The 24,252-nt window shown below is 40.3% G+C and overlaps 1 protein-coding gene across 1 annotated transcript in view; it reads left to right on the plus strand.

The window, feature by feature from the left end:
* EXOG (exo/endonuclease G) overlaps window positions 1-22,339 on the plus strand; it is a 29,917-nt gene extending 7,578 nt beyond the window's left edge. Inside the window, exons 5-6 of the mRNA XM_032270566.1 lie at window positions 2,403-2,517; window positions 19,512-22,339. Coding sequence (XP_032126457.1) covers window positions 2,403-2,517; window positions 19,512-19,973 — 577 coding nt within the window. The 3' untranslated portion in view covers window positions 19,974-22,339. The remainder of the gene's footprint in view (window positions 1-2,402; window positions 2,518-19,511) is intronic.
* Window positions 22,340-24,252: the final 1,913 nt, after the last annotated feature.

Below are 24,252 nucleotides of genomic sequence, written 5' to 3' on the forward strand. Positions count from 1 at the left end.
CAGCCTGGGCGACAGGGCAAGACTGTCTCAAAACAAAACAACAACAACAGCAACAACAACAACAAAATTTTGTATTTCAGGAGCTCCTGAACTTTAGGACAGGATCAGTGGTTCATGTCTATAATCTCAACACTGAGAGTCCAAGGCAGGAGGATTGCTTGAGGCCAGGAGTTTGAGACTAGCCTGGAACATAGTGAGACCTTGTCTACTAAAAATTTAAAAAACTAACCAAGTGTGGTGGTCCATGCCTCTAATCTCAGCTACTCAGGAGGCTGAGGTGGGGAGGATCACTTGAGCCCAGGAGCTTGAGGCAATAATGAGTGGCGATTGTGCCACTGCCCTCCAGCCTAGACAACAGAGCAAGACCCTGTCTGAAAAAAAAAAAAAAAAGTTCCTGAACTTAAAAAAAGTTGGGTTACAGTTTAATATAACTATTAACCAGTTTTTGATAGATCCTAACTATAAATCTGGGCTTTCTACATTTTTCTGGCACTGTTAGGTGGTCTCTTTATGCATCTAAAACTAACAGTTTGAAGTTCTTTCAGGCGATTGTTTTTCCCCATATAGTACTTTGTGATTTAAAATGATTAAGAGAGCACCCTGCACCAGAGAGAGACTTCAGCAGTTGTCAGTCATGGCCACATTTGTTTCACCTACTAAAATGTAACCACAGTACTATTAATGCCCCTAAAGAATTTAACAGTAATTCTTTATTACCAATTTCATAGTCAGTGCTCACATTTCCATGGTTGTCTTTAATTTTTTGTTGTTGCTGGTTGGTTTGAAGCAGGATTCGAACAAGATAGACATATAAATTTGATTGATACATCTCTTCAATTGGTGTTATCTGTAGGTTTTCCTTTCTTTTTTTTTTTTTTTTTTTTTTTCCATTCAAATTTTTTTTTGAGGATCTAGGTTCTTCATCCTAGAGTTTCCTTTCCATATTCTGGATTTGCTGGTCACATACCTGTGGAGGCATTTAACATTTTCTTTTCCCAAGAGATAAATTTCTGGGAGGAAAACTTTACCTTGTAATTGGGCATATATATACATATGCTGTAAAAATAGTTTAAAAAGTATATTTTTAAGGCCAGTCAAGTGAAGCAGTAGGAGTAGTGAAGGAACAAAGAAGTATGTAACTGGTTGTGAAGAATTAGTTGTAAACACCATTGCACTTACACCAGCCTATAAAAATAATTAGATTTTACTTTTTAGATAAGAAACTGAGGAATGAGGACATGCATTGCTATCATTTAGAAATCTCTTCCGACTGGGCTAGGTGCAATGGCTCATGCCTGTAATCCCAGCACTTTGGGAGGCCGAGGTGGGCAGATTGCTTGAGATCAGGAGTTGGAGACCAGTCTGGGCAACATGGCGAAACCGTGTCTCTACTAAAAATTCCAAAAACATTAGCTGGGTGTGGTAATGTGTGCCTGTAATCCCAGCTACTTGGGAGGCTGAGGCAGGAGAATTACTTGAACCGAGGAGACGAAGGTTGCAGTGAGCCAAGCCTGGGTGACAGAGTGAGACTCCATCTCAAAAAAAAAAAAAAAATCTCTCCCAACTGCAGTGTAAGAAAGTACATATTAAAATTACTTGCCATTCAGGTGCCTGTAATCCCAGCTACTCAGGAGGCTGGGGCAGGAGAATCACTTGAACCTGGGAGGCAGAGGTTGCAGTGAGCCGAGATTGCACCGCTGCACTCCAACCTGGGAACAGAGCGAGACTCTGTCTCAAAAAAAGAAAAAAAGGGAAAAAAACCAAAACATTACTTGCCATTTTTATCTGGTGCATTGACAAAAACAGTTTTAAAATGATAAATCCCAGCGTTATAAAGATTGTTGTGAAACTGCTGTAGTGTAATTTGGACTTTGGAGTAAATTGATATAACCCTATTAAAAATGTTAGTTTTACATACAGTGACGAGTCTTTAAAATAAATTCATTCAGTAATTCTGGTCCTTGAAATTTATCCTAAGGAATTAATAGAGTGTTGCATTATATAAGAAATGTTAACATAAGCCCAGTTGTTCTGCGAGAGGAGTGGTTGAATAAAGTGTATCATCTTGTTGGATTGATAAATACTTCTTGAAAGCTGATTGCGAACTATGGCATTAAAAAAAGTTTAAAGTTCATGAAATTCGAATTCCAGAATGTACTCTGCATGTGAAGAAAAATATCTTGTAGTTTTGTTAGTGTGTGTGATTTTAAAGTTTTTTCTGTGCAGTAAGCAAACTGGGAACATCATTGTGTATATGCTTATAATGTTTTGTGCCATATTCTTGTTTAAGTTGATTTCTCAAGTGCAGTTTTTCTTGGCATCTTGCGTAGGGATTGATATGATTTGCTGCTGTCTTGTGTACATATGTGAGAATATCATACTTTTTAAAATTTGTTTTTCAGAATAGAAATGTACTGTCGAGAGCTGACGGAAAGGTTTGAAGACGTTTGGGTGGTATCTGGGCCTTTGACCTTACCTCAGACTAGAAGCGACGGAAAGAAAATAGTTAGTTACCAGGTAAGAATGTTTAGTAGTCAGGTTTATGTTATCATCTCACTTTGCATTTTGCTTTTTATTTTTATTAAAGATTTTTTTTGCATTCTGCTTTTTAATTTAACTTAACAGTATTCACTGAACATCTATTAGGAGTGATAGGCATAGAGAATATAGTGATGGATTAAAGCAACTATTGACTTCAAGGAACTCGCGGTTTGGAGTGGAAGACAGATGTTAACAGTTAATTACATTAAAGTGTGACATGCTGTAATAGAGATAGACACACGTGGTGTGCTCTTGTAGAAGGACTGATGGGCTCTACTCATGTGGGTGAAGAACATTTAAAAGAGAAAGAGATGTTTCGCTATACCTTGCCAGATAAGAGTCAGAAGTGGAGACTCAGGACTCCAGAGGTTGGAGCAGTATAAGCACAGGACATTTACAGTCAGCATCTGGGATTTATGTATCATTCATAAAGATTGGAGGGTTCTGGGATTTATGAATCATTCATAAAGATTGGAGCTTATGTTACAAAACAGTGTGGGTGGCTCAAGGGGGATGACGATTTCTGTAATAGCAGGTGGACGGGGTGAGATAGATAATACATGGCTATTTTATGATGAAGACTTGGGTTTTAATTTTTAGACACTAAGAAGTCATTTAAGCATGGGAGAAATGTGATATCTTTTGGGTTTTATAAAGAGTATTCTGGTAGCAGTATGTAGAGAGATAGGTGGGAAAAGGTAGGATTTGAAGGGGAGATTAGAGGCAAGGAGATGAGTTAGGACATACAAGCAATTGGAATGAGGGATAATTCAACAACACAGGGAAGAGTAACCATCAATTAATAACTTGTTTGCGCAAGGAAGAGGGAGAAGTTCCAGGATAACATCCAGATTGCAGTGGGAAGAAAAGCTTTTCTTCTAGAAGCTTCTTTTTTTTTATATGCAAGATACGTGAGCACTTCCATAGACTGAAAGAGATATTAAAGATAGGAGAGTATAATTAGTGGTGTGAGAGCTTCAGACATCTAATGTTGCTGGGAAATTCTTAGCTAACCTTCCATATTGGCAGTTTACAAAGTGGTGTACCTGAAGAACTAGTGTTCTTATAAAAAAGCATAACATTGAGTCTCATCATGCAGAAATACCCTGAGGATTCTGCCAAGAGGGTGGCTGAAATGTTGTACTGTACTGTGAGGTCTGCAGAGGGTAGGGAACAGGTGGAGTGAAGCAGAAGAGGTGGCAGAGTGAGTAAAAAGAAACATTGAAGGACTTGCGGGTAAGGCCAAAGAGGAGATATATTTGGAGGGAACACCTAGCTCAGCTCTGGAAATAAAGTAGATAGTTAATAAATGCTAGTTAGGTAAACGATGACTTAAGCAAGTCTGTGATAAAATTTAATAACCTGAGGAACAGATCTAGGAAACCAAACACCACCACCACTTTGAGCGTGTGTTCTGTCCACTGACTTGCTTATTATCAACCTGTCTAGATTAGATGTGCAGTCATGTGCAAGCATACAAGCATTTGTATAGGTCCGTATCAATAGCCCACTTTCTCCTTTTCCACACAAAATTATTGATCCAACTACTTGTGTTAAGTGGAAATGGTAGAGTAGTTTTTTTTCAAGGATTCTCACATCCTTAGAAAATTCCAGTACATTTGGGGGTGAAGGAAGTCAAAGGAATTAGTATTTTAAAATTAATTCATTTAATTTCTTTCCTCTGATCAACTTGGTAATTTTAGTATATTTTATAATCTTAGGAAAAAAATGGCTTAAAGCCCTCTGTATTATTTTTCAAATATTAATTATTCTTGGTCTTTGTTAAATCCTCTTTATACCAGAAAAGAGTTTCTTCTAGCTTTGACTTATATATCAGAAGTGGTTAAATTACAGTTTTATTTGTGCTTTGTTTTCATAAAATTGAAAAAGTTACATGACTAACCTGTGTAACAGAACAAAAATTTGTACCAATTTTAAAAGAAAAAGTTAGCCAATAATTACGAGCATTTCACCATACAGTTTTTTGTTTGGATGTTTCTGTAAGATATGTGCTGCCCAAATGCTGTAGTGGAAAATGTATTGTTTTTCTTAAGTTGGATCTAATTTTTTAAAATAGAACTGATAAAAATATATCTTCTAGCTCTTTTTGCTGAAAAGGCCTAGAAGCAGTTGTATGTCATTAGCAATGAGCATATCCTGAGACCCAGATATTGGTTTCTAAAAACCACCTCCTTCTGAAAAGGCTCAGCACTTAGAAAAATGACTGATTCTGGGGGTGGTACGGGGAAAATTACAAAATGGAACATCTTATGCCAGAAAGCCAAGAAGTGCTCAGGCAAATGGTGGGGATATGTCAGAAGGACATGTGAGTCAGCTTGAAGGAGCTCCCACTTAACGTATCTGGTGCTACTATATATCAAAATGACATGGATTATAAACCTATTGAATTAAATAAGAATCCATACTCAATAGGTAAATATATAGGGTGTAAAGAAAAACGTCTGCTTACCATAGAATGTCAATTAGTAAATTTGCAAGGATGAAAGAGTTATAAAAATCATTTTGCACATATCACCATAACTGATTCAGGCAAGAATCATCACTAGCTAAAACTAGGGAGTGAATGTTGTATGAGGAATAGGATATTTACATAGTCTAAAAGTATTTCCTCATAAATTATTTATTAATCACAGTGAAGAAACAACCCCATACCCAAGTGATCAAGTTTAGTATTGCTAGTAATGGGACTTGCTGATATGCCGTACTTCCCAGGGCGATGCACTGAGGAGGATAAATAGCAGGCATACCCCAATGGAGGATCGTGCTGTGAAACAGCTGACTTGTAATTTACAAATGTGTTCGTGTCATAAAAGACAAAGGCTGAGAAACTATCTCTTCTAGATTAATGTATTAGAGAGTCATGAAAACAAAATGCATAATATGATATTAGATTAGATCCTGGACCAGAAAAAAGTTGCTAAAAAGGATGTTATTGGGAGAATTGGCAACAATCAAGGTCTGTAAATTAGGTAATTGTATTTTTTTCAGTATTAAGTTTCCTAATTTTTATAATTTGCTCTGTGATTGTGTAAGTAAATATCTTTGCTCTTAGGAAGTATATCCTGAAGTGTTTAGGAGTGAAAGGGTGTGTCTGTGACTTTTAAAAAGTTTAGGGAAAATAGAAAGAGTGATAAAGGAAATGGAGCAAAATGTTAACACTTGGTAAATCTGGGTGAAGGATGTAAAGGAAGGAGTTCTTTGTGCTGTTCTTACAAATCCTAAGCTTTTAATTCAGAATTTAAAAATTACATACTAAATACTATATAGGTGTTTAAATAAAATATTAAAAGATATATTTAAAAAGTTTTCAGTGAAATGATACTCAAGCATGTTGAAGCTAGCCATGAAGAATTTCAAAAGAGACCTATCAGCTCTCCTCACCTTATTTAGTGTCATATGATCGATCATGTGAGGTCAGTCAAGATCAGCTTCCTGAAGAGTACACTTTGAGTAATAGCCTTGTTTTCTGTTTTTATTTTAAAGACTTGGTGGTCTTAGGTATTTTCTTTCAGATTCTGGGCTTTTAAGCTCATATCATTCGTTTTCCATGTCTCTTAATTTATAGAACCTATCCATGCTCACACTAGCAAATCTTTAATTCAGTAGATCATCAATTCAGCAAATCTTCAAATACCTATCATGTGGGAGGAAGGTATACAGAATTATAAATGGCATGCCCCAACTATGTTCTTGACTACTTCCTTCCTCTTCCGTACTTCACATCCTGGTAGTCATCTCTCACTCTTACTTACTGTGAACCAACAACTTTTCTTCTTTTTTTAAAAAAAATAACTTTTACTTAGACATGCTGAAGCCCTGAACACCTGCAGTATTGCAGAGGCCTCTAGTGAGTTTCTCTGCCTCCAATTGTGTTGGCTACCAGTCTGTCTGGAGTCCAGAAATCATGACAGAGAAAGAATATGTTGTTACTTTCCTGATTCTTAGAACTAATAAAGAAGGAATAGCATTAAAAGGACAGAAAAGGAAACTTTATTTTTACTGAGATTAGGGAATGTTCACAGTTCTGTGTCAAGGAATTTTTCAAACAATATGTGCAAGATAAAGTGAAATTTGGACCAAATTATAAATGATGTTAATTTGACGTGTCTTCTCTTATCAAAGCATGGGACAGGGTAAGGAAGTTCAGACCTACCAGTAGCTGACCACAGGAGAAATTTCTGGTGTTTAACTTGGAGTTTATCCCATTACCTTGCAACGGTAGGAAAGGCAGCGTGGTTATAGTTGTTAAAATAACGTATTTCATGTCAGATCCAACCTTGTACCTTTGCTTTGACACTTGCTTGCATGTGGTCCCGGGAAAATGACCTAACTTCTTTAAGGTTCAGTTTTATCTGTGGTGTTTGGAAAGCAGTAGCGTTGACCTCATTGAATTGCTGGGATCGTTGTTAGCTTGGTAGTTAGCACATAGGAAATGTTCAGTAAATGTTAGCTACTATTATTCCTTTGGAGGCTAACCTAAGAATGAAGACCAGTGTTTTTTGTATTCTTTGGTGCATGTACTCATATGATTTCTAAGATTTTTTTTTCTCCTTTCTTGTCTACAGAACCTCAAAGGTCAGGTGCCTCTTTATTAATTTTAAAGCACAATTTTTGTAGTCTTCTAAGCAGAGATAATGCTTTTGAGTTCATGAGTTCATGTTGTATTAGGAGTTGTGAAATTAGATACTTATATTAAACATGATTGAGTCTTGATGCTTTTTTTCCCTCATGACATTAAAGTCATAATTGCCAAACTTTCTTTTAGCCTTGAATTTAAACTTAAAAAAATTTTAAATTATGCAATTATAAGTGCATAATGATAAAAATGTTGAATCTTAAAATGTGATTGTGGAGTATATGACATTGTAATGAAATTCAAACAGTAAAAGTAGGATGCAAAGGTAAAGTCTTACTTGTACTCCTTATCCCGCTATCCAGTTTTTATTTGTTCTGGTGCTTATTTCTCTATCTCAGAATGAGTGCTAAAATATATTTTTAGATTGCGACTTGTCACTTATTAACAGTTAATTTATCTATAAAATTATGAAATGTATTGTTTACTTCTTGTACTGTACCGTTCTCTGCTAGTAATATACTTAGTTTTAGTTCTTCTGTTGGTAAACTTTGCAGTATATGCTTTACATAACATACTTCAACCTTTATTCTTGATCTGTTATTTATACTTGTCAAGGTTTGTAGCATTTGCATTTATGTTTGCTAGCTATAATGTGGTCTGAGCTTTGTCTATAGCAGAGATTATAAACCGAGGCCTCTTACAGCAAGTTCAGCCCATAGAGGTATTTTATTGGGCTCACATAACATTTTTTTTTTTTAATTTTTTCATAGAGCTAGGGTCTTGTTCTGTCTCCTAGGCTGGAGTGCGGTGACACGATCATAGCTCACTGTAACACGATCATAGCTCACTGTAACCTTTATCTCCTGGACTTAAGAGATCCTCCCACCTCAGCCTACCAAGCAGCTACGATTACAGGTATGCACCACCACGCCCAGCTAATTTTTAAGTTTTTTTTGTAGAGATGGAGGGGTCTCACGATGTTGCCCCAGCTGGCCTTGAACTCCTGGCCTCAAGCAGTCCTCCCACCTCCACCCCTCAAAGGGCTGGAATTAAAAGGCGTGAACCACCACAGCCGACAGTATGTTATTTTTTAATTAGTTGATAGTGTTTAATCATTGGGAGATTTTATATAAGTCCAGATTTTAGCTTTTCTTAAATCAGATGACTCCATAACAATTGGCATATTCTCCCATAGGCAACCAGTTTACAGGAGTATTAGCCTTCTCCTTGATTGAACACGCATCTTCAGTTCACCATCGTCTTTACCTGGCCCGTTGTACTCATTTACATTTCCTGTCTAGCCCTTGTCGGTATTTGAGCTTGTAATCCAAGGTCTACTGGAAAATATTTAACCAGCATTCGTAGTATCATGAGTGTGTAAGTAGTATGTTTGCACCTGTAAAGAAGTAGAGATAATTCTGTATCATTAAATCAATGCCACTTGAGAGAGAAGTGTTACCACAAACAACAGAAAAGCTGAGAAGCGGGGGTAAGGGTGGCAGTGTATTATAATCACTATTTTTTAAAATGGAATCTGTTTTCACTTTCTAATTCAGACAGTTTAGGTCATTTAACCATATCATCATATGATTTTTTTTAAAAGGTAAATTAGTTTTTTCTTGAAGATATATTCTTGGAGCCCTCTGGCTTTCTGTTCTAATTCGGATTACTTGTCTGCTCCCTCCATTCCTTTCTCCTTTATTCCATTTCATCTTTCCTTCCTTTTATTCAGTAGAGACTTAACTAAGCTTCTACTAGGTACGGGTTGCTGTTCTGGGTGCTTCTGATATAGCGGTAAACAAGGCAGAAAAGAGTACCCTCATGGAGCATGCGTTATGATGGAGGAGATACACAGTAGATAAAATGCCATGTAGAAAAATAAAGCACGGTAAAGGATCCTATTGGGATGGGAAATAAAGACAGGGGATGGGGCAGAAACCTAAGTGAAGTGAGGGAGCAAGCCACATGAAGAGTTCTTCCGCTAGAGCAAGTGCAGAGACACAGGTGAAACTGGGGTTTTCACATTCAAGGAACAATGTTCTGCTCAGTGTGACTAGAACGGTGTAAGCAGGAGGAGGAGAAGGTAAATTGTAGAGGGAGGCAATGGCAGGAAGTGTGGATTGTATTAAGTGAGATGGGACGCTTTAGTGTTTTGATCAGGTTTGTAGCATAGTCTGGTTTGCATTTTTAAAGTACACACCAGCTTCTGGTGAAGAAGAGAAGAAAGTGTGGAAACTGGAAGGCCAGTTAAGAGACAGATGGAATTGTCTACATGAGAAATAATAATGTGAATAGGGTGGGGTGGTGGAAATGTCGAGAAGTGTTCTGATTTAGGATGTGCCTGAACGTGGTCAGCACGCCGACGATGTCGAAAGCTGTAATGAGATTGTATGAGTGAGTATAGACAGGAGAGAACGTGTATAAGTGAGTATAGACAGGAGGGAACAATCACTGGAGGTCAGAACCCTGCAGCACTTGGTCAGTGAGAGGTCAGGAAGAGGAAGATCCAACAAATAGTCAGAGGAGCAGCCTTTAAGGCAGGAGAAAAACCAGCGGGGAGTGATGTTCCAGAAGCCAAATGAAGAAAGCATTTGAGAAATGACCTTTTGCAATCCCAGTAAGCTTTTTTAATTTTAAGTCATCTATACATCTGTCCTTTTGTTTCTTTTCATTATACTCCTAGCTTGGGTCCTTAAATTCCTCTTCCTCCTTAAATATGATCTTAAATCCCTCTTTTTCATCTCCCCCATCCTTTTTTTTTTTTTTTTTTTTTTTTTTTGAGATGGAGTTTCACTCTGTCACCCAGGCTGGAGTGCAGTGGTGTAATCTTGGTCCACTACAACCTCCAACTCCCAGGTTCAAGCGATTCTCCTACCTCAGCCTCCCGAGTAGCTGGTATTACAGGCACATGCCACCATGTCTGGCTAATTTTTTGTATTTTCAGTAGAGATGGAGTTTGACCATGTTGGCCAGGCAGGTCTCAAACTCCTAACGTCAAGTGATCCACCTGCCTCAGCCTCTCCAGGTACTGGGATTACAGGCATGAGCCACTGCAGCTGGCTCCCCTTTTTTATAGATAAATTTTTTTGCATTGTTGGAGTATATCCTCAAATTTTTTCTGGAAGAGTCAATGGATAGTAAACTTTCTGAGTCCTTGCTTGCCTGAAAATGTCCTAAAACTCTGAAAACTCTGAAGATGGGCTCAGGAATCTTTATGTATGACAAGCTCTCTAGGGTAGTTTTATATACACCACCATTCTTTTGTTTTAATGAGGATGCTCTCTTTATTTGACATGAAGATGGAGAAGAAGATTATGAGGTCACAGGAATATCTCAAGAGGGATTACTCAAAGCTGGTATCACCAGGCCCTCTGCCAGGAGGACTTTCTGGAAGGAGCAGCCAGCTCACAGATACCCTGGATCCCTCCGTACCAGTCATAAAAAAGTCATGACCATCCCTTTCTTGCCAATCTACCAGAGCTCCAGGGGAGAAAAGTGGAAAATTGTTTGGTTTTGGCCCAGGGCCAGCTCCTCAGTGAGTAACTTGAAGAAGTGGGTGCTGTGGCTGTGGTTCTCCTCAGTGGTGTCCATTACGCCTGTGGAGGAGATGCACAGCCGCACACAGGGCTCAGTGGACCTGCTCAGCACCATGGACAGTCCCGCCGCACCCGTTGTGTTCACGTGCTTCCTTCATCCAGTGCTCCATCGCTCATGCTCACATCCTTGGGTTTGCCTAGGATGGAGGCAGTGGCGCAGAGCCATTTCTCCAGCCCCACAGGCCCTTGGTTGTTGGGTAAGTTTGTGTCTAGCTCTAGGAAGGACATGGGCCACAGAAAGTGAGAACCATTCTTTTAGAGAGTATTTTTCTAGCCTCATCTGAAGGCAGAACAAAGGCCTGGTACTTTTGTGAGTTGCACAGTAATTCTGCAGATGAATTTTTTTCAGTCACGCACTTTGATTTTGATACCCTTTCTTTGCTGGAGCACTTCTGAAGGGGTGGCAAAAATATTAATATCAGCTTTGGCTTTTTCCTCTTTGTTTTATCTTAACAATGTCATCACATCCATCTTTCATCTTCCAGAGGTTCATGGCAGTTCTTAGTCCACTAATGCACTAGTCTGTCGTTTTTCAGCACTGCTTTGAATGTGTTCTGTTTTATACCTTTTTACTGCCATTCCATATATATATTTGTGTGTATATATATGGATATCCATAAATATATATTATATAGATATTTAAATAAAATATTAAAAGATATATTAAATAGTTTATCAGTGAAACTATTTTATATATATCCATAAATAGATATATTTTTTATATATAAGATAAAATCCATATATGGAAATTATATATATATATATATTTCTTTTTAATTTGCAGAGGAGCAGACCAAAAACATGTGTTCAGTTTGCCTTTTTTAACTGGAAACCCTGCTTTAATCTCTATTTATTAGTTTTTGCAAAGCAGGTTAATTTTTTTTTTTTGTCTTTTGCTTTTAGCAGGTTAATATTTCTTAATGTTTTATTTGGAAATAATTTCAAATTTATAGAAAGGTTATAAGAATAATAAAAAGAACTTCCCTGTATTTTTCACCTAGATTTACTAATTGTTAACATTTTGCCACATTGTACTCCCCCATATTATGCATACCCCTGTTTTTATTTTCTGACCCATTTGAGTTAGCTGCAGATATCTTGTCACTTTCCTTCTAAGTGTTCTGTCATGTAACCACAGAATAATTATCAAATTCATGAAACAACGTGTAGAACTATTATCTAATGTTTAGTCCATATTCAAATTTTACCACTTACCCCAATCATATCCTTTATATTTTTTTCTGATTTGGTATCCAACCAGGATTGAGCATTGCATTTAGTTATGTCTCGATAGTCTCCTTTAATCTGAAGTAGCTTCTGACTCAGCCTTTTGTCTTTAATGACTTGGGTATTTTTGAAGAGTATGGGCCCGTTGTTTCACAGTGTGTCCCTCCTTCGGGTTTGTCTGTTGTTTGCTCATGATTAGTCATGTTTTGGCAGAATGTAGCATGACCTTGTGTCCTGCTCAGTGCCTGACATCCAGGGGTGCATAATGTCAGTTTGTCTGATTATTGATGATGATTCTAACTTTACTTGGTTAAGGTGGCGTTACCAGGTTTCTTTACCATTTCTCCTTTTGGAATTTGTAAGTAATCTGTGGAAATACTTAAGCATCTTTTTCCTCTTCAAACTTTCACTCAGTAGTTTTATCATCCAGTGATATGTCTTGCCTGAATTAGTTATTACTATGATAGTTGCTAAAGGATGACTTTCTAATTCTTACTCCTTCATTTATTAGTTGACTTTCTACTGTTAGAGCTTTTCCTTGTTATCAATGTAAACTCATGGATTTATTCTTATTCAATGAGTTTCAATGTTTACTGTGATTGTTCATTTGGATGCTCACATTGCCCCAGATTTGGCCAGTGGGAGCTCCTTCCGGTGTCTCCTGTGCCCTTTTGATGCAGTCTCATCGTTTTTTAGCATTTCCCACTTTCTAGTGTAAGGCTATGTTCCAGGCTCATCTTGGCCATCAGCCATTTCTCCAAGGAGCACTGGATCCTTTTAGTGGGGATTGATGTTTAGAAACCAAGATCTGGACAGCAGTTCAGATTGATTCTTGAGTGCTCATTCTGCTGTTTGGTTTGTCAGGTGTGTTAACCACATTTACTTTTAGCCTTTTATAGTGGGTGGTGAGAGCCCCACAGCTCATAGTACATGAATTCTATTGCCTTTAATGGTTCACTGTTGAGAAGGCCTTTCTTCTCTGCTTTCTGTGTTCTTGTATTTCTTTCTTTCTTCTTTTTTTTTTTTTTTTTGAGATGGAGTCTCGCTCTGTCGCCAGGCTAGAGTGAGTGGTGTGATCTCACTTCCCTGCAACCTCTGCCTCCCGGGTTCAAGCAATTCCCCTGCCTCAGCCTCCCAAGTAGCTGGGACTGCTGACACATGCCACCATGCCTGGCTAAGTTTTTGTATTTTAGTAGAGGTGGGGTTTCACCATGTTGGCCAGGATGATCTCGATCTCCTGACCTTGTGATCCATCTGCCTCAGTCTCCCAAAATGCTGGGATTACAGACGTGAGCCACCGCACCCAACCCATGTTTTTGTATTTTAAAACAGAGATTGACAGACACTGGAGGAAAGCAGTCACTGTGTTTGTGTGTTACGTATGTGTACATAAAGTTGAATATTGACTCCAAGAATCCCTATTTCTGGAGAAGCATGGTTTTTCAGTTTTCTCAGAAGCATATCAAACTGACGTCTACTTTTATGTATTTATGCTTTTTACTAACAAATATCTTCGCAATAATACTGTTTTTATTAGATTTGGCATTATATTTCAAATCAAACTTTATTTCAGATAGAATTTTAAATCTAAAAACCTTTGGTGTATCTATTAGATGAAAGCAAAATACGGTTTGTTAGAAAAATAAATTGGAAAAATTATCTTGAAATTCTTGCCAGTTTAAGAATTTAGTTGGGCCAAATTTTTATATGGGTGCACACACACATGTATCTATAAACTAGAGAGAATTTGGTTAAGAAATACAGACGTGTGAGATCTACCTAGGCAAGGTGAAGAGATGAGAAGAGATAGGATACCTGCTGAGAAAACAGCCAACTTAGGGCGTTCATATAGGGAAGGAGACAAAAATGAAAGGAAAGGCTGGGGCCTGGTGGCAGAAACGTCTGGCAGGGACCAGGTAAAAAGTTCAGGCAAGAATTTCAAGATAATTTTCTAGCAGGCAAGGCCTTTGAAAAGTAGGCAACTGGCCGGGCGTGGTGGCTCATGCCTGCAATCCCACACTTGGGAGGCTGAGGAGGGTGGATCACGAAGTCAAGAGACCAAGACCATCCTGGTGAACATGGTGAAACCCTGTCTCTACTAAAAATACAAAAATTAGCCAGGCATGGTGGTGCATGCCTATATTCCTAGCTACTCAGGAGGCTGAGGCAGGAGAATTGCCTGAACTCAGGAGGCAGAGGTTTCAGTGAGCTGAGATCACGCCACTGCACTCCAGCCTGAAAACAGAGCAAGATTCTGTCTCAAAAAAAAAAAAAAGAGAGAAAGAAAAATAGGCAATTTATTATATAACAAATGATGTGGATAAAATGATGTCCTTTAATGATTCTGGGAATGGGGACACAGCCTTGCCCAATGTTAAGAGACTGATCTGTTTCTGTCAAGCAATGAATAATTTGAATCATGAATTCTCACTTCCAAGGGAATGTCTTGCAGTTATGTATGGCAATTCAGAATGCTTGGAAAGTGTTTTGTTTTTTTCAGATCTAGCCATTTAACATTTACTGCTTGCTTACAACTATACTCTGAAACTTATTTTAGGAGGTTGTACCCAGTAAAAGGGTTTATTTAGTTTTCTCTCCATGCAATGAAGCATAGATGTGTTTTTACTTTGGAGGAAGTAAAGCAAACGAACTGGCATTTATTGAGGGCCAGGTATACCAGGCTGTATGTAAGTAGCTTTATATATGCGTCTCCTTCAGTCTGCACTACAGTCCTTACAAAAAAATAGTGGTTATTCTCTTTAATAGACAAGGAAATCAAGACTTTAAGGATCGAGTCTGAGGCATATAGCTTGTAATTGTCAAAGAGGACATCCAAACGTGAATCTGTCTGACAATTGCCAGTTATTCATAGTGCTATTCTCTGAAGCTCTCAAGTTTATAGTAAACGAATTGCTGTGCTGTTCATATACAAAAGCTTAAGGTTAGCAGATCATAAAAGGTGGTGTGGATAGAGAGCAGTTACAAGTGATATTTGCTGGCATGCAAAAATAACAGAAAATGGGCCAAGAGGAGAATTCCTTATAGCCAGGCAGAAATGTCTGTTAGAATATGTAGGAAAGGATCACATCATCATAGAACTTGAGTGAATGTGAGCCTGAGGGAAGATTCGCAGCAGTGATTTTATCAGAAGTGAGTCATCTGACAGCTCTAATCAGAATCACCCCCTTTATTATAGCTGAGGTCATCCATGTGCTTTCTCTGATGTTCCTGTTTCAAGAAGAGATTGATTCCAGACAAGTGAGACATACCTGAAGATTCTGGTGTGGACATTATAAACGGCCTGACAAGAAAGTGAGCTTCAGATTTTAGAACTTGGTGGTGGTGGTAATGTTCGAAATATTTAACAATCTGTGTTGTTCTATAGCAGCACTTTGCAAACTTCCACTGTACTAACCCTAAGGGGAGGAAATTAAAGGCACCCTCAGGAGTCTTGAGACATCACCTGAAGAGATACAGGAGTAATATATATATTTTTAAGTCTCTTGCTTTATATTTAGGGAACGCTTTTGTTCATTTCCGTATCTATTTGTTTTAATGAAAGTTAAATAATTTTACTGATTGTCTCCCTACCCTTACCTTAAATCTTCAAGTACCACTGACAGCCTAGAAAGAGGGTGCTTGTTCTACCGTGACGTAGCAGGCTCCTACCCTTTAGCCCGGAGCAGGTACCGCAGCGTGAGACGTACCGTCTTCCAGGGCTTCTGCTGCCGCACAAGCATCTCCTGAGGATTTACAGAAAACGGGGGGCACCAGTTCTTGTTGACTTTACCACACCTTGTGACTCCCTCACTTTTCTTGTTCCTTCTCCCCCTCCAGTTCGGATTTGTTGTTTATCAAACTCCCGTGGTTTCTTTCTTTCACTTGATTGGCATGACTTTTTAAGGGCTTGGTCTCTTGATCTGTCCCTCTAGTTTTATTTTTGGAGTTTCTTTTTTTGTCTTACCAGGGGAATGTAACCAAATATATCTGTCTGATTCTAGCAGGTACATATTTTTCCCTCTTGATGCTGCTTAATAGTTTATTGGAGGCACAGTTACTGTATGTAGGACCTTACAAATGGCAGGCTTAACGTGGTATTGTTTGTTGTGGGTCTCTTCTGGGGCTGGTGGCACAGGTGGTGGTGGCAAAGTGTCATTTCTGTCTCTTGGATGGAAGGGAACAAGCTCAGGCCAGCGTATAAGAAAACTAGCTTCAGGCTGCGAATGAGTGCCAGCTTATGCATTGTATTTTCTGGTTAACTCCCGGTTGACTTCCAGTTTTTGCTACAGTCTTGAGTAGGGTTCAGGGCGTCTTGGTAATTCAACAGCAGCAAGGATTTCCTTTGCATTATATTTTCATACCTAAATCTTACATGAAAAGGGTTGTTTACTGACTCTCTGATTAACTAGGGTTGGTTTATGTGAAGCCTTCGAGACCTGTTTTGGACATGATTTGTGCCCAAGTTGCTTTCTCCCCCGAAACCTAATTGTTGACTTGTAACTAGTCTAATCCTGCTTCATTATACGTTTCCCTACTATCCCCCTGTAAAACCATCTTTTGTACCAAATGCAGTTGTATCTTTTGAATGATGTTCCTTACAATAGCTTTTTACATAGGTCTTGTAGATTTTGAAAATTTTTTTAGCTAACATGTCATCATATCTTCATAATAATTCCATGGGAGAGGCATTTATAAAACAGAAAATAGCAGTCCACCCATGGAGATAGCTATTCTGTGTTTTATAAATGAAGAAACAGGAAATGGGTGGACGTGACTTGCAGCTTAGTGGCAAAGCCAGGTCTGACCAGCTCTCTGGGCTCCCAGTCTGCCTAACCTCTACTAGTGTTTAGAAACATTTCTGGAAGTCTCCCAAGTTTTCCAAAAGTAGAAAAAAATTATTATGTAGGTTGAGTTGTCTTTAAAGAAGACAGCTCTAAAATATTTTAAGATTTCTTTTTTTTTTTAAGTGTCTTAAATTCAAGGAAGAAACAGTGTTTTTTTCTGAATATCCGACTAGGACCTGTCCCTGTATTAGACAGATTAAAGATGTTTGCTTCCTAAGAACAAAGCAGGCTGAATCAGAAAAGAGATGAGTGGTGGCTAAGTTTTTATTTTTCTCCGTAGTTCTAGGGATAGTATTTTACCCCTTTGAAATATTGTGAGGTGGTCATGGGTAGAAGGATCACACCTGTGGTTCCTAATAGGAATTTCTGTGTCCATGAGGTTTCTCAAAAGTAGAATTGAGGCCCCCTAGCAATCGTAAGAGTTTTTAAACATCTCTAGAAATGATACATTTCCATAAAGTAAAGCTGTAGAACTTAAAATGTCAAACGTCTTTACTTTTGGCTGGAATTTAATGAGCCTGATTAGAAGCTCTAGTTTGCAGCAATGGGCATGCTAATTATTTTTGAAAATTGCCGTTTGTTTGTAGACAAGGAGTAGTTCATGAGGAGAGAAAATCAACTCAGTGTTCTTGAAGGCTTCTTACGGTTAGAATCTGAGATGAGCTGTGCTGCAGTGATAGGGATTATCCACGAGGTGGCACCAAGACTTTGTTTAACTGTTAGATCCGTAGCTAGCGCCTAGAATACTTGAAGCCCCTTTCACCTTCTCCCTTTGCAAACTATGGCTCAGCTGCATCTGTGCCCTCAGTTCTGGTCCCCAGCCTCCCCCCAGTCCCCTTAGTGCTGTTATTTGTGCTTTGTATTGGCACCTAACCTCATTCTACCTGTAGTGAAAGCTGTAGGTCTTGGTTCCCACTCCAGATGGTAAGCTTCCTGAGTGGAGGTACCAGCTGCATATACTTTAAAGCATATTCTTTTCTGTATTTCCAGCAGTGCCAGGCACAGGACCTCTGAGTTGTATTGTTGAATTAACATCTTTTGGTGATTTGTGGGTTAATTGTAGACTTCATAGGGTTCTCAGAGTATTTTCTGCTTTGAAGAGTGTGTTTATCTTCCCAGCTGCATAAATGAATTTTTGGGGTAAGGACTTGGATTTTGTGTCTGTAGTTTGTATAGTTTCATAGACTTAACTCTACAGCACACTCTGACCAACCACTTTCAGTAACTTCAAAGACACTTGGTTAAGGAACTCATTCCTGTGCATAGGTCTTCCCTGATGCTCTGCAGTTGGTCTTGGCAGTGGGACCTTCCTGTGTGACAGACAGCAGATGGCCATGGAGTTCCCAGGCTGTGTGCCATGTAGGTAGGAGCTTGGAAAAAAGCAGAAAAGAAACTTCCTTTGTAGCTGTCTTGTCTCTGCCTTATTTGGGCTCCCAGCAAGGACTCTTGCTGCAGGCAGACCTGTGTGATCAGGAAAGAAAACTGACTCTTACCAGGGAAGGGCCCGGGAGGGGCAGTAATACCATGAGCATATTTTAGTTGAATTGTGTCATTTTATTGGGGACCATTAAGTAAATAGCTGTTGAGATTTTTCTTTTTCAGAAAACAGATAAGGCTTTTAAGCCAATTGGGAGGAAATTTGAAAAGATTTTGTAATAATGTTATTTCATTAATTTCACCCAACCCACACAACTAGGTTACGTTTCCTAGGCCTCACACTGACTCTGGCTTCTTCATTGTGTGGGTACCTTTCCAAAGTGTTTGACTGGACAACATGTTTAGAAGTTCTTTGGTTACAAGCCCAAAAATGCAAAACTTTGAGCAAACAGCATTTACACTTACGTAATTTAATTTTAGAAATTAGCCCTAATTGAAGTGATCCTGGAGATGGTAATGTTGGTGTGGCACCTGGCTACTTCTCTAAAAGCTGTTTAGTCCCCTGATGAATTTCATCAACTAAGGCCGTGTTTTTATTTCTAGAGCTGGGAGTACCAAGCTAGCAGCTGTGACCTTTGAATGTGTAGAGCACCAGAAGTTCTGATTATGAGATGAAGAGAAAATGACAGCTTTTCTTGTCGATTAAAAAACCAGTACTCACTCATGGCATTCCTTTGTCCTTTGTCCTACAAACAGAGCAGAGACTGTGACCCCTGATCTTTGGGGTGACATTATTTTATTTTTATTTTTTGAGACGGAGCCTTGCTGCATTGGCCAGGTTGGAGCGCAGTGGTGCAATCTCGGCTCTCTGCAACCTCTGCCTCCTGGGTTTAAGCGATTCTCTGCCTTAGCTTCCCAGGTAGCTGGGATTACAGGCACCCACCACCGTGCCCACCTAATTTTTGTATTTTTTTTTAGTGGAGATGGGGTTTCACCATGTTGAGCAGGCTGGTCTTGAAGTCCTGACCTCAAGTGGTCCACCCACCTTGGCCTTCCACAGTGCTGGGATTATAGGCGTGAGCCACCATGCCTGGCCTGGGGTTGTGTTATTTTAAAGAATGTGATCAGAATTGACCTGTTAGCTACTTGTCTTCTCTGTGAATTTCTGTGTCAGTTTATTATCCTTTGGCAGTGGAATTTAGATTCATTAGACCAGAGTAGGATGGTTTATAAGTACATTTCAGCAATGCATTAAATAAGTTTTTTTGGAAAAAATTTGTGAACTGCTAGCACAAATTGGCATCACTAACATGGCTGCTTTGTTTTTAGGTGATTGGTGCGGACAACGTGGCAGTCCCCTCACACCTTTATAAGGTGATCCTGGCCCGCAGAAGCCCAGTCTCTACTGAACCACTGGCACTAGGGGCCTTTGTGGTACCCAATGAAGCCATCGGCTTCCAACCCCAGTTAACTGAGTTCCAAGTGAGCCTCCAGGACCTAGAGAAGTTGTCAGGACTGGTGTTTTTTCCTCATTTGGATAGAACTAGTGACATCCGGAATATCTGCTCTGTGGACACCTGTAAGCTCCTGGATTTCCAGGAGTTCACCTTGTACTTGAGCACAAGAAAGATTGAGGGAGCCCGATCAGTGCTCAGACTGGAAAAGATCTTGGAAAACTTGAAGAATGCAGGGATTGAACCAGATGATTACTTCATGAGTCTCTATGAGAAGAAGCTAGAAGAACTCAAAGCAAGGGAGCAGTCAGGAACCCAGACAAGAAAGCCTTCCTAGTTTTTACTCTCAAGATGTGTGATACCGTCTGTAATGGAGCAGGCATGCCCTCTTTAGGCTAACATATTTTAGTGGCTTTGCTTTTTGCTTTTAAAAATTTTTTTTCTTTAAGACATCGGATCTCGCTATGTCATCCAGGCTGGACTCCAGTGGTGCAATCATAGCTCACTACAGCCTCGAGCTTCTGGGCTTAAGCAATCCTCCTGCCTCTGCCCCCTGAGCAGCTGGGACTACAGACACACACCATAACCCTCAGCTACAAGTGGCTTTGCTTTAAACAAATGATGGAATCCTAAATTTACGACTAAAAATTCCCCCAAAAGACGAAAGATCTACAATGTTTGACTCAGGAACTAATTATTGAGGGAGCTGTGACACCTGCAGATGGAGGGGTGATCTTGTGTCAAGATGACACGCATTTGTGTCCCTCTGGGTGTAGAGTATTGGGAAGGCATTGTTTGGTTTCATGCCTCCAAACCATGTGTTGTCTTTGATGTATCTGCTCAGCCTTCTTAGAACTCAGTGTTGTACATTTTTCCCCACTACGACCTGAATTGGTCCTGGAGGCGGCTTTTAGAAATCTATGTAGTTCCTGTCCACATGCACTGTGTATTTGTTTCTTCTTTCTCCTCTCATGAACCTGCTGTTTCTGTACTTGTATGTAGAAGCACTTACCTGCTCACTAAATGTTTCTGTATGTTAGGCTCAGTGCTTTACATGTGTTATCTCACAATCACCCTCTGAGATAAATACCACTATCCCCATTTTACCTGTGAGAAAATTGAGGCTTGGAGAGCTTATATCTTACCCAGGTTTCACTTTTCCAAAGTAGTCATCCACAAAGTATGAGGCAGACAGATGTAAGAGAAGAAAGACAGCTGAGGCAGATTCAGATCTTTCCTGGCATGGATGGTGGCTTTTGACGCAGAAATATATACCTATTTTCGTGGGTATTTGTGGGCCCGAGGCGTGCTTGGTAAGAAGAGTCTGGTTTCTCGTCTGCTATGCAAGCCAAATGGACTTTAATGTCCTTTGAATTGAACCCGCCTTAGCTCTTTGGAAAGAGATAGAGTGGGTACTTGGGAATTAGAGGGTAATACTTTGTGCAATTTATTAGAGCCCATACCTGCCTTCAGAGATACACTTCTTTCAGTGACCAGATACTGCCAAATTGATGTGTTCTTGTTTTCCAGGTGAGCTGTAGACTCTAAGAAGGGTCTACAGCCAGGCACTGTGGCTCAGGCCTATACTTAGGGAAATTGAGGTGGGTGGATCGCTTGAGCCCAGGAGTTTGAGACCAGCCTGGGCAACATAATGAAACTCTGTCTCTATAAAAAATACAAAAATTAGCTGGGTGTGGTGGTGCACACCTGTAATCTCAGCTACTTGGGAGGTTGAGATGGGAGGATCACTTGAGCCCAGCAGGTCGAGGCTGTGATGGGCCATGATTGTGCCGCTGCACTCCAGCCTGGGTGATAGAGGGAGACGCTGTCTCCAAAAAAAAAAAAAAAAAAAAGAAAAAGGTCTGCCCACAAAGTCACCAGCTTATGATTTGCTTGACTCTGCGTCTGCTTGTCTACCTAGCATAGGGCAGGTGGTACTTTGGGCCAAAGGTCCGAAGGCATTTTGCATGCCTAGGGGAAATCGTGGCTGTTTTTCTGAGCCAGATCTCTTTATTTGGGTTTAAATGGAGTCCTTTCATGGACCATCCTGAATATTGTCAGTCAGAAGTCTTGGGGCATAAGAACTTGTCTGAATCCATCATACCACTGCTGTCTTCCAAGCGGTAGTACAAGAAAGAGTTTGTGGTGTGTGTGTTCTAAGAGAAATGCCAAGGCTTCAAGATAAAGGTAAGATGGTAATGATTGGCTTTGTTCTGCTCTTTTGTTTGGGTGAAAAGGAAAAGTTGAGGGGTCAGAAGACAGTAGCCTGATTAGTGCCATTCTGTTTTATCACACAGTTCCCATTAAGTTGTGCCAGTTCTCCTCTCCCCAGGAATGTAGAGCCAAAATGTCACTGTGACCAAACAATGTGTTACTTTCTCTTCTCAATGGAGAGGTGATTGTGGGGCCTGGTTGTTTCTCCAGGAGTGTAAGGGGCAGCTCTGTGGCATCAGTCTTGCTGCCCATCTCTAGAGGTGGGCTCCCAGCGCCCCTGTGGCTGTGCTCTGTGCTGAGCCACATTGCCGGCAGCCTTGGAGTTGCTGCTCCTGCTCTTCTTGCTCCTGTGTCTTCACCTAGTTGGTAGAATCTCTATTTTTAGATTAATAAAGTTTCTTAGGGTTTTATTTCTTTTGAAAGATGCCACCCAGTCATTGTGATAAATGGAGGTAAGAGCTTGTAATACAAAGCTGCAGCCTGCCAGTCCTCACTTTTAAAAATTTATTTATTTATTTAAACGATTTGCAAATCAGGGAGACTTTGAAAAAATTTGCTAGTATGTAACAGTGGTGCTTGAATTGTCTCAACACTTTCATTAAGAGTTCCCCCAGCCCAGTGCGGTGGCTCACGCCTGTAATCCCAACACTTTGGGAGGCCGAGGCGGGTGGATCACGGGGTCAGGAGATTGAGACCATCCTGGCCAACATGGTGAAACCCCATCTCTACTAAATTACAAAAAAATAGCTGGGTGTGGTGGTGCATGTCTGTAGTCCCAGCTACTCAGGAAACAGAGGCAGGAGGATTGCTTGAACCTGGGAGGCAGCGGTTGCAGTGAGCCAAGATTGTGCCACTGCACTCCAGCCTGGGCAACAGGCCAAGACTCTGTCCAAAAAAGAAAAAAAAGGAGTTCCCCAAACAAACTTGAAATGTAATAATTGGTTAGAGGTCAGAATTCTCCTCTCATATCGCCTCAGCCCCCGCAGTGTGGCTGTCGATCACCCTGGACTCGGAATCAGCATAGGCTGAGCCTGCGTGTCTGCCTGTGTTCTCTTTACCCTCAGTCCCTGGTCTGAGGGAAAGGCTGCAATGGAGGAAGTGCCAGTCTGGGGAGGCTCTTCTGCTGGAAACACACATCCGAAGTTTCTCTTCTCCCTCAGTGATACCTTTATTGTGAAATTCCAAACTCTGGTCTCTACATTGAGGCTGTTTCACCACTATTGTGTGTAGCAATACAAAAAATTGCAAAGGTTAGGAGAACGGGTGCCAGCCCCCTAATTAAATACCTGTGAATATTTCTGCCCCTCGTACCTTGACCTTCAAGCAATGGAAAACTTTTGTCTTTTCTTCAAACCTTTGATTAGAGCTATAGGCTGTGCTCTATCCTTGGAATGACCGAAGGTTGCCATGTTACCTGCCTGTGTCCTCTGGCCTCATCCTTGTGAGTATGTAAGTGTCATTGACATCAGCTCCAGGAGTCCCGAACTTCCCATTAGCAGCCCGTCCCTGAAGCTAACCTGTACTGAGGCTCTGCTGTTTGTTCCCAGCTCACTCCATGCACCTCACCCATCTGTCCTTCCACCTCCTGGCACAGCTCCATGTGCCTCCTGTATCCTCACTCTAGTTCGTTCTGGTGGATTTGGTCAGGGCTGGGCTCACATCAGGTGTGAAACTCCTGCTCCTGCCGGTCTCCATGGCTAACCTCCATCTGGCATGCTGTCCTGGGTGTTGTCATTCTTAGCGATTGTCTATCAGGGATCCAGCGTTCCTTTTTCTAGTCTAGTTCCACTGTCAGGGAGCAAACCTCAGGTCATGAGGGCCGAGCAAGATGGACTGCGTTGACATGGGCCCCATGCAGTTCATGACAGTGGGGGTGCCGATGGGCTTCTCTTTCCTGCTCCTCAACATGCCACCTGTGGCCAAGGAGTGGACTGCCCCTGAGTGTGCCAGGTCCTTCTAGGGGTCACTGTGGCCTAGTGTCACTGCAAGGCTTAGCCTCAGCTGTGGCCACCACCCCAGTATCGAACTTCCAGCTCTGTAAGCCACAAAGAACGCAGACCGCTTCAGACATCAGGCACCCGGCTGTCAGGCTGGATGGATAGCAGAGGTTATTTTGTCCAGTGAGTCTCATGTTTGGCTCACATTAGAATAGCGTAGAAGCGTAGTCCCCCCCACAACTTTATTTTGAGAAATTTCAAGCCCACAAAAAACGTTGAAAGAGTGCAGTGATTTCCCCCCACCCCAAATTTTGTCTCATGTGCTTTCTCGTTTTTCAAAATTATTAAAAGAAATTTGCTGGTTTTTTTAAAAATAGTAAATTATAGACATGGCACGCTTCACCTTTTTAATACTTCAGCTTGTATCACCTAAGAATAAGGACATTCCCCAATAATTCCAAAATA

The sequence above is a fragment of the Sapajus apella genome, unplaced genomic scaffold (assembly GCF_009761245.1).
Source record: "Sapajus apella isolate SASKATOON/1434 unplaced genomic scaffold, GSC_monkey_1.0 scaffold4, whole genome shotgun sequence".
In the NCBI taxonomy this organism is placed as follows: domain Eukaryota; kingdom Metazoa; phylum Chordata; class Mammalia; order Primates; family Cebidae; genus Sapajus; species Sapajus apella.